General features: G+C 40.6%; 2 protein-coding genes across 3 annotated transcripts; one reads left to right on the top strand and one right to left on the bottom strand.

Annotated features, from left to right (window-relative positions):
• Window positions 1-875: 875 nt before the first annotated feature.
• Window positions 876-6,317, bottom strand: tufm (Tu translation elongation factor, mitochondrial). Of its 2 annotated transcripts, none has more exons than XM_051387516.1 (10): window positions 6,202-6,317; window positions 5,238-5,284; window positions 5,005-5,143; window positions 4,661-4,827; window positions 4,201-4,470; window positions 3,937-4,069; window positions 3,599-3,703; window positions 3,132-3,283; window positions 1,926-2,045; window positions 876-1,313 (listed from the first exon to the last, which is right to left on the bottom strand). In XM_051387516.1, exons 1-10 carry the CDS (start codon window positions 6,236-6,238, stop codon window positions 1,146-1,148), a joined length of 1,338 nt encoding a protein of 445 aa, XP_051243476.1. In that variant the 5' UTR covers window positions 6,239-6,317; the 3' UTR covers window positions 876-1,145. The 2 variants fall into 2 exon arrangements, with proteins under 2 accessions (XP_051243476.1, XP_051243475.1); XM_051387515.1 differs by lacking the exon at window positions 6,202-6,317 and adding an exon at window positions 5,681-5,823.
• A 615-nt stretch (window positions 6,318-6,932) lies between these two features.
• hspbp1 (HSPA (heat shock 70kDa) binding protein, cytoplasmic cochaperone 1) lies at window positions 6,933-10,459 on the top strand. Its single transcript, XM_051387518.1, has 8 exons — window positions 6,933-7,098; window positions 7,383-7,513; window positions 8,040-8,256; window positions 8,387-8,611; window positions 8,826-8,981; window positions 9,718-9,814; window positions 9,909-10,020; window positions 10,165-10,459. The coding sequence occupies exons 2-8, from the start codon at window positions 7,394-7,396 to the stop codon at window positions 10,243-10,245; spliced, it is 1,008 nt and encodes a 335-aa protein (XP_051243478.1). The 5' UTR covers window positions 6,933-7,098; window positions 7,383-7,393; the 3' UTR covers window positions 10,246-10,459.
• Window positions 10,460-10,511: the final 52 nt, after the last annotated feature.

Below are 10,511 nucleotides of genomic sequence, written 5' to 3'. Positions count from 1 at the left end.
CAGTGTGATGTTTGAATGATGTATGTGCAGTTTGTTTTCACATTCATCTGCTGAAAGTGGATTTGTGACATCACAAATAGTAAAAAATAGTTTGGAAGTCAGTCCTGGTCCAGTATGCAACTTGTACAGTGTGATGTAGAAACTTGAATCCACCAGTACACATCCACAGAGAAAGGACTTTACAGTAAAGTAGGAGACATCTTGTGCCCAGCAGGAAAACTTTAGAAACAAACAACATTTGCATATTCGGAGATTCTATCATTTAAATGAGGTAGAAGGAGTAGATATCTTTTTATGGATTAAAATTTTCTTAAATCTTTCTATGGAGTGAACATATCAGACACACACTACTGTTCCAAGCATGTTATTTGTATATAAGTCTTAATATATGTCTGGAGGGCATCTGTTTTCTTTAAATAAAATAATCCTTTATCTGAACTTGCAGACAGGATAAGAAGAGACAAAATGTTTAATCCGTCACCTCTCAGGAAACATCTAGTTGATAATCATAAATATATCAACCACAAACTGTAGATTAACAAAAAAATTGTTACTAGTTTTAATGGATAAAATTTCCATGGCCACCAAAAAAACAGTTGAGCAACATACTGTAACCTGTATGTTGTTCATTACAATTAATAATCAGTCAATAGAGCTGCAAAAAGGCTGTTGAAGCACCTATTTGCTGCCCTCATGTGGCCTATTAATGCAGTAGTATCCAACTCCAAGAGTTGAGTTACAGTTTTATCTATTATCTGCATGAATGTAACATAGCAAAAGATTTCTTGTTCATTTATAATATTGTATTTTTCCTTGTTTTTTTTTTTTTTTTAAGTCATCTGGCTCACAATAGTCAATACCACAAAACAAAAGGATTATATTAAATACATTTTATTACATAAATGACATAATTTCGACAGTCTGGCCTTTTTAACACAAAGACAGTGTTTAACATCGACAAATATTTTGGTTGGGTGGATCTGCACAACAGAGCCATGCATTTATTTGAATCCTCTCCTATCCTATGTTTGTGCATGGGTTTAGGAACTGTATTTTAATATTTCTATTATTTGATTTGACCAAACACAAACAACCCCCCCCCTCCCTCCCATCTTCCCGCCCTGACCACCCTGCAGAGTTTCTGTTCAACCCCACCACTGGTCTTCAGCTGTAGCGGTCAGGATGTCCGTGACCAGGCCGGTGCCGATGGTTTTGTTTCCGTCTCTCAGAGTGAACCTCTGGCCTTTTTCTAAAACCATCGGCTGGCGGAGCGTCAGCGTCAAAGAGGTGTCCTCGCCTGGCATCACCATTTCCTGAAGGACAAGAGAGTGGTTACTGTCCTTCAAAATCCTGCAGTTGTACTACACTGTTTACTTTAATGTAACAAGTTTATAGGTTAGTTTATGTTTTGAAAGCTCAACTTTTTTTTTTTGTAAACTTGTGTATGTTAACAGCATATTCTCACTGGGACAAACCCACACTGAAGCCCTATTCGCACGGGACTATTACCTGATCTGTAATCTTAATCCCATGCGAATCTGCCATGTCTGTAATTTGTAAAGTAAGAATTCCACCACAAATTACCTGCTATAATTCAGCAAACACAGAGGTTGCGTGATATTAGTCACGTGGGAATTGGGGTTGTATTTTCTACTTTTGCATGGTGTCAAACTGGGATTTTAAGGTAACACAGCACCGTACATCACAGAGCAGAAGGCACAAACCCCAGTTAGAAAGGCTTTAGTTAACAGGTGTGCATACACAGAGCTCTCACAATTTATACCATTGCTCTATGTAATCTCTATGTGAACTCTATGTGAACTAAGAGGTAATTTGACCAGAAACATAATAATAATATCTGTTGTGGACAAACATCCATTTATTGACAGACACACACAGACACACAGACACAAAGATATACACACCTTGTCAGAGGGCAGAGTGACTTTGCAGGTCATGTCCCAGGTCAGAGAGAACATGACAGGCATGAAGTTTGAGATAAACGGTTTGTGTCTGCCTCCTTCCTCCTTACTCAAAATATACACCTGTAATACAGAAAGTACAAACATTTAAAACACACAAAATCACATATCGTTTTATATCTGTTTAAGTTACATCCTCACTCCTCACAAAACTATTCATGTTTTCTATTATTTTATGTTCCAGCCAAAATACTTAGGACCTCCACCACTTTTCTTTTAAAGTAGTGTAACTACACCCCTTTAATTCTGCTAGCTCCCTCCCTTAATTAAGATAAATATTAATATCACAGATGGAGCGGGCAGTATTAAGCAGCTACTGTCGGTATGTTTTACTGAGAAGCAAAAGAGGAGCCGACTACAAGCCAGGAGGAGGAGGATGGCGCTATCTTAGCATTTGTCTCTGGCTAAGTAAGTTATCTTATAAAGTAGTGGATTTTCCGGGCTGGCGCGGTCGCTACCCCCAGTGGTTCTTTGGCGGGGGTAATTTGCAATCTACACAGTTAAATCAACTCGAAGCAAATATTCAAACAATATAAATATATTTCTAATCTAGTCCAGGCATTTCTTGCACATACAGTTAAAATGCACTACATACTCAATTTGGTGTCATATTTACTATGAATAGTACGTTAGTGTGTGATATCGAACACAGACAGTGGCTTTAGAGGGCGTGGCCACAACACGTAGCAGAAACAGCTGTTAGTCAGAGCGAATGAGCAGCTGCTGAAGACTCCCACTTAAAGGGAGGGCTGGGGGAGGTGGGCTGCCTTCCTCTGATTAGAGGATACTGTTAGAGACTGTTTATTTTAATATGAATGTTATAACGTAAAGTTGGCCCAAACGGTCGACTCCATCTCAGCATTTGTCGGAAACATAAAGTTGGATTTAAAACAGTAAGAGTTATTTTTAGCACACAAATTGCAGATTTTCCAAAATTTGGTAATAATGTAAATTTTAACACCAGCGTTGACGTGTTTCATCACAGTATAGTCATATAATTCAGTTTACAGCTCTAAAAACATGATTTAGGGTACCTTTCTAAATGTTCCTTTTTAACTTGGCCTATCAACTGTTAAAAATGAGCCATTTACATTGTTCAAAAAGATTACAAGTTAATTAATAACAAATGTCTGCAACTTGCTCTCAGACCTGGCCCTTGACTTTCTGGTGAGGCATGATGGATCCTGGTTTGCACATCACCATCCCTCTCCTCACATCCTCTCTCTTCAGTCCTCGGACCAGAGCGCCCAGGTTATCTCCTGCCTCGGCCCGGTCCAGATGCTTGTGGAACATCTCGATACCTGAACCCGACAGGTCAGACAGCGAGGTGAATTTCCTGTGTATACACCGATCCTCACACAGCGTTACGTAACTTTGTACACACCAATGTCAGACTTGTTCTCGCCAGTGTTTTGTAGATCAGACACTTATCATCTATGCACCCATATGAAACCATTTAGTGAGCTCTTGTGCCCCGTATGGAAGCATCTGCATTTGTAAAATGTCTCCATTCATTCAGGTTTTTTGCTTTACTTTGTCACCTGTCTGTATTTTTGTCATGTTTTGTGCCTTGTAAACAGCACAGGAGCTCCTCCTCCGAGTTTTCTTTCACTCACCTGTAACCACTGACTTAAAGTTGCGACTGAAGCCCACAAATTCCGTGTCGTCTCCTTTCTTGATGACACCCCTCTCCATAGTGCCCGTCACCACCGTACCCCTACCTGAAAGACACAATTGACACACAGTTTATTAGAATTCTGAATCAAACATTTGCAGTTCTGAGATACAGGGCTTAGAGGTAGCAGTGCAATGCAGTCATAGCATTTCACCACTGAATACAACTACATTAAAGTTATGAATGTATTACAAGAGGCTAATGCCACAAATATTGCTCCTAATTGGGTTTAACTGTACAGTTCAGTGCTGAGATGAAGTGTGTGCTGTTTTTTCACACCTGGGATGGAAAAAACCCCTTCAATGGGCAGAAGGAAAGGTTTATCCAGCTCTCTTTTGGGCAGAGGAACGTAAGAATCCACAATATCCAGCAGTTTCATCACTGCATTCACACCAAGATCAGGCTCTCTGTTCTGAAAGGGATAAAAACACATCCAACATGCCTTACATTACAGATCCACAATTTTTTGACAATTACTTTTACTTTTACTACTCAGAGTATTGTCTGAATTGTAAAACAGATGACTGCCAGTGGTCCTCTCACCTCCAGGGCGCAGAGAGCTGAGCCTATTACAACGGGTGTGTTCTCGCCATTGTAGCCGAACTCCGTGAGCAACTCGCGGATCTCGATCTCCACCAGCTCCACCATCTCCTTGTCCTCCACAGCGTCTGCCTTGTTGATGAAAACGACTACATGCTCGACACCGATCTGCCTGGCCAAAAGGAGGTGCTCTCGTGTCTGAGGCATCTGGCCATCAGTGGCCGCCACCACCAGGATGCAGCCGTCCATCTGAGCTGTGCCTGTAATCATGTTCTAAAAAAGGAAAGAGGTTGGTGTGATTAAAGGGGATTAATCACGTTTTGAATTTAGTAAATAAATGAGCGTGAAATGCTTTAGAAAAGCAAGGATTCTGATGGGCTGAAATAAAAACAAAGCCGCTTCATGTTCAGGTTCAGTCCCTTTCTAGGACAGGATGGTGCTTTGTAGAAGTAAAGCAGATTACCTTGACGTAGTCGGCGTGACCAGGACAGTCTGTGTGAGCGTAATGTCGGTTGGCTGTGGTGTATTCTACATGAGAGGCGTTGATGGTGATTCCTCTCGCCTTCTCCTCGGGGGCATTGTCAATGTCCTCATACTTTTTATAGTTTGCACCACCAGCATCAGAGAGCACTGAGGAGACAAAAAGACACCAAGGTCACATTTTTTGATTTCTTGTTTCACAGAACTAGAAAGATTTATTGTATTACATGTATGTACTGTCCATGAGTTCTTGTGTGTTTGTTAAAGTGTGTTTACAATCATCTGGGCCACTGTACACGTAAAAACCAGGACATCATGTGATTCTACCTTTCGTGATGGCTGCAGTCAGGGTGGTCTTGCCGTGATCAACATGGCCAATTGTTCCAATATTCACATGGGGCTTTTCTCTGCTGTATGTCTTCTTAGCCTCGGCAGCAAAGGTCCGCCGACTCAGAGGCACAGCACACTGCAATACAAAGACAAAGAATTAAAAAAAAAAAAAAGAAATTACACAATCCATGTTAAATTGTCTGTGGACTGAAGTTTGCGTGAATACTCACCAATTTGAAGGAGCTGAGCACGAGGCTTGGCGAAGTAAGCTGAAGGGCTGAGAAGACGAAATCAAAATATGAGAATTATATAAACTTACTTTATGACAGGATAACCCTACGTAGTTACTCCTGTAATTCCAGCACTATGTGTAAACATTTCTTGTCACAATTTAAGCACAGAAACTTTGAGAAGGAATTTTAGGTCAATGACAGAAAACTCTGCTCTTCCTCTTCTGAATGAACAATATATTTCTGTCCCACATCCGCTCAACTTCAGTCAGTGAATGAACATTTTGTTGTTGCCTACAAAGACATCTGTTGATAGCGATGCCACCCATACCCTATTAGCACTGAGTGTCCCACACATACTGCCCATCCAAAATCTAAGTTATGCAAGTAAGTAACATGATACAACATGACTGTCATTTTATATTTAAAAAACTGTCACATACTGTCACAAAAGCAGGTCTGGAAAGCGTCAGATGTTTTGCACCTGCATTGATCAAAGTCCATCAGTAGTTTATCATGATGGAATTGGGTTTCGTATCAGTTTAAAAACAACCATACAGGTTACATCAGGTTGCTAAAATCAGCTCTGCAGCAGCTAACATTAAGCTAACAGAGCAGTTTGATCCAGAAAGAAAGACTCGACCTGAATTCTCCTTCAAATGATCTCCTTCAATGTCTCCAAACAGTGGGCTTCGGTACCTATGCAGCGGTCTATTATACTAATTAGTTTCAACTATCACTCATCAGTCTGTTCTCATCCTCGGCTAGCTGCATCGTTAGCTAACACTCATTGGTAACGTGACCTTGCTCCACCACCGACGACGCCATCTCCTTCGGTGTGTTACGTTACAGATGTGCAAACGAAGAGGACATGTTCTGTTGTACAGAATAAAGCAGACTGCTGGCAATCAACGAACTGTTAGAACCGCAATCACATATTACACAAAAATTAAACAGTTTTTACCGGAGAAACATGCACGCAGACCCACAAGCGCCGCCATCTTGGATGGTTGGACGGACGAGCCAAAGAGAAAAAACAAATCAAGAGAGAAACCGGACAGCGTCACAGCCGTCGTCACAGGAGGCAGAGTCGGGCAACATACAACGGTATGTTAGGTAGAAATAAAATACTACTGATAACAATAATAATTATAATAATAATAATAATAATAATAATAATAATAATAATAATAATAATAATAATAATAATAATAATAACAGTACAAATAATTACATTCTTATCTGTTACATTGAAGGAAAAATGTACTGAAACTACTTTCTTACTTGCTTTCAACATATTTTGTTGTCCAAGTGGTGAGATCTAAATATAGTATATTTATACTGTTTATCAATCATGTATCAACACATATAAACTGATATATTGTTATATTTTACATATATAACTATATTACATCAAATATTGTCTCCTGGGGATTCTCCCGCGTGCTTCTCTCACCTTTACTGATACTCTCTGAACGTCGCGCGCACAAACGTCACTGATTTACCTTAAACACACTAATATGGTGACGTTTGCTTTTGTGCCCTTTAAATACCAAGCTCGTATTACTGTCAGTTGTACTGTATCATCATTGTGTTGGACTAAATGTGTGTAAATAAAATATGAAGAGTGAAATGACTCTGCAATGAGAAAAGACTAATGTGAAAAAACTGAACTTGCCCGTGTGCTGTAAAGTTTACGGTAGAGCATGGCGGCCTCCTTGATACTCGTGAGATCAGCTAGCTAGAATATTCTAGCACATTCATGTTTCTGGGTTTAAAAAGGGGAGTTCACTTGTTCCGAGCTCAAAGAGAGACATCGTGTCAATTTATACAACGCTGTTTTTATAAGACTCTTGAGAAGGTAAGTTGGGAATAAACGCATTTTGTCAACGAGATTCAGTGTTATCGTAGATACATAAGAAGCTGTAGCTAGTTATGCTAAGCTAGGTTTATGTCCGTGCTTTTAACACAGGCTGTGTCAGAGTAGTGTTAGTATCTTTAAAGTCAGGTGAACTACTGTATATAAATCTGTTATCTGGGTTTACTTCCTGTGATTGAGTGTCACATCCTCTCCTCTACTACTGCACATCATGTCTGAGATCCAGTTGTCCTTGTCTTGTTGATGTTTCTTGTTCTTCTCTTCAGCTGTGTCCATCATGGCAGAAGACAGACAGGACAGGAGATATCCCCAGAACCTCCAGGGGGTCCTGCAGCTGGCAGTGGAGGCTGGGTCAGCCGCAGAGGGACCTGCCCCTGTTGAACCCATGTCAGAGGAGGTAAGTACCTGTTAACTTTAAATGTCACATCTGAGAAGGCTTTGTGCAGATTTGGGCTGCAACTGACGTTTGTTTTCATTGTTTATTAATCTACTGGTCATCTTTGCGATAAATTGATCGCTTAATGGACTTTGGTCCAGAAAATGTCAGAAAATGCTGAAACAATGTTGATCACCGTTTACCAAAGCCCAATCTGACATCCTCAAATGTCTTGTTTTGTCCACAATCCAACGTTTACTGGCATAGAGGACGAAATAAATCAGAATATATTTACAATTAAGAAGCGGAAATCTGAGAATTTGGACATTTTTTTTCTTAAAATATGACTCAAAATGATCGATTATCAAAATAGTTGACAACTAATCGATTATGACCTTGCTGGGTCATTTCTAGTTCGCCTCAGTTACTCCCCTCAGGATCTAAGAGCAGTCTCATTAGGAGACATGATGTGAGCAACATGTACTGTTCTTAGTCTCACAGCATGCGGTGTCTCAGTCAAACATTCTCGTACATTTCTTTGTTACAGAGGAAAATGTGGCTGAGAGAAGCTCTTGCAGAAGTCACCAAAGGGCAGATGGACGAAGTGGAGCAGATGAAGCAGTGCTTGGCTGTCTTACGCAAAGAAGGAGTGAGTGAAAGGGAGAGAGAAGGAGAGGAAGAGAGGGATGAGGAGGATGAAGATGAGCGGGAATCAGCCTTTGAGGTGCTGTCAGAGCTGTGTGAGAACCTGGACAATGCTAGAGGTTTGTAATAAATGAGTGTCATTGTATGAGATGTAAGGATGGATGTAGAGTCATTAGCTAGATGGAGGTTGTGGATAAAACGTCTTGTTGTCTCTCTCCTCACTGTGTCTGCTTTCCTTCTGCATCACAGACCTCATGATTCTTGGCGGACTGGAACTGTGCCTCTCCCAGTATCTGTGTCATGTCCAAAGTGGGCTGAGGTGGCGTGCTGCCGAGCTCATTGCTTCTTGTGCCCAGAACATGCCGCAGGTGCAGGTCCACTTGCTTAGCATCGGGGCGCTGCCAAAACTGCTGCAGCTGACAGACTCAGACCCCCACCCCACCGTCAGAGTAAAAGCCCTTTACGCTGTGTCGTGTGAGTATCTAAGACAGTGCTACAAAAGTTCATTACGGCAGTTGTTTAATGCCCAATGCTGTCTACTTGAATCCAGCTAGTACTGATGTAGAATAGCAGTTTAATGAGAAACATAATTGGTTTTAAGACAGCATTGAAAGAGTTTGTAATGCTGTTTGCATTCAAGCTGTTTACCTCAGAACAAAACTGTAACTGTGTCCTGTCCTGACTTTAGGTCTGGTTCGAGAGCTGGAGGCAGGACTTCAGGCATTCTTGTCCCACGATGGTTTCTCGGTGCTGATGCGAGGCATGCAGTCGGAGAGCGAGAAGCTCAGAACCAAGTCGGCATTCCTTCTTCTCAGCCTGCTCACGTCACATCCCGAACAGAAAGGTATGAATGAGTAGGCATTTAAACAGGACAGTGGATTTTTATTTTTTTGTTTGAGGTTTAGTCGCTCTTCAATGCTGGAAGACGAGTCTCTGGAATATCATAGTGTCTTTAAATTAATTAACAAAGTAAGATTTATTGGAGTTTTCATCTTTCAGATGCTAGTTAGGTTATTTATTTATTTGTTGTTGTTAATTGTCATTCTATTATCATATCTATGTTATTCATGATTTTATGTTTGCATATCTTTTTGGTCCTGAAAGAGATTTTTAATTTCATTAAGGCTTTACTGGTTAAATAAAGGCAAAAAAAATCCAAACTGTTAATGGATGAACCACACTAAGTTGAGCCACAACAGATCTATGCGTTTGGGTGTTAAATTAGGGCATCCTGGTACCGTCCTTCCCTGTATGCCCACTTTCAGCTCTGATCACCAGATGCTAAACAGACACTGTAACGAAACTAAGAATGATTAGTATAATAAAAATTACACCTGTTGTTGTTGTTGTTGTTGTTGTTGTTGGTCTACTCTCATATAAACAAGTCTGAGTAGTCCTTTTATTGTGGTTTAAGAGACTTGGTGAGCCTGATCATCTTGGAGTGGTTGATGTTCATCCTCTGAGTCAACTTTGGCTCTCTTAAGCATGTTAGCACGGACAGTTAGCCTCTTCCCTGAACTGATTCTTGGCCTTTTCAGTAATTTTGGGTCCGATATCTATCCGTTTCCTCCTTCCTACAGACACAGTTGTTTCCATGGGTATGGTACAGCAGCTGGTATCTGTTCTCCGCACACCGCACTCACCTTTCCATGAACATGTGCTCGGTGCCCTTTGCTGGTAAGAAACCCTGTCTACCTCACGTCTTCATCACTCACAAGCTGACAATAATTCATGGTTCACATTAGTAATTATACCTTTCTGGTCTGTCTAGTTTGGTGGAGGACTGTCCACAGGGTCTCAAAGACTGCAGGAATCCTGCTCTGGGTCTGGAGGAGTTTCTCAGACAGCGTTCAAGAGAACTCCAAGGAAAAGAAGAAAGTCAGGTAATTGCTATGTCTTTGAGCCTGATGGTAAAACTGGGTTCAAGTTTTTTTTAATTCTAGGCTATTTAAGTTAAACAAATCCATAGTCTGGGATTAGCCTTAATCATAACAAAGCTTTTAACGTCACTTTTCTGTTTTCAACAGGAGGAACTGGACTTCTGTGAGCGTTTGAGGGTTGCGTGTTTCCGTGGGCAGCAGTCAGATGACAATGGGATGGATCGCTGAAGTAGATAGATAGATACTTTATTTATCCCAAAGGGAAGTCTAACTTGTTTTGGTATCATTGTGCAAAGTTGTAACAGACATTCATGATCTGGTTCATGGATGCTAAGCAGTGTTTTATCTGTTGCGACAGATGCTGTCCATATTTTGCATGTAATCCAGGAACTGGATTTTACTGTGTAAATAACTCTAATGTATAAAGTACTTTTTGAAGTCAGCTGTTCTTTTAGTCCAGTGTTTTTAGTTCTTTATATCTTAAATGTAATACC

Source organism: Dicentrarchus labrax, unplaced genomic scaffold, assembly GCF_905237075.1.
Source record: "Dicentrarchus labrax unplaced genomic scaffold, dlabrax2021, whole genome shotgun sequence".
NCBI lineage: Eukaryota > Metazoa > Chordata > Actinopteri > Moronidae > Dicentrarchus > Dicentrarchus labrax.
This window is presented reverse-complemented; position numbering and strand designations above follow the sequence as displayed.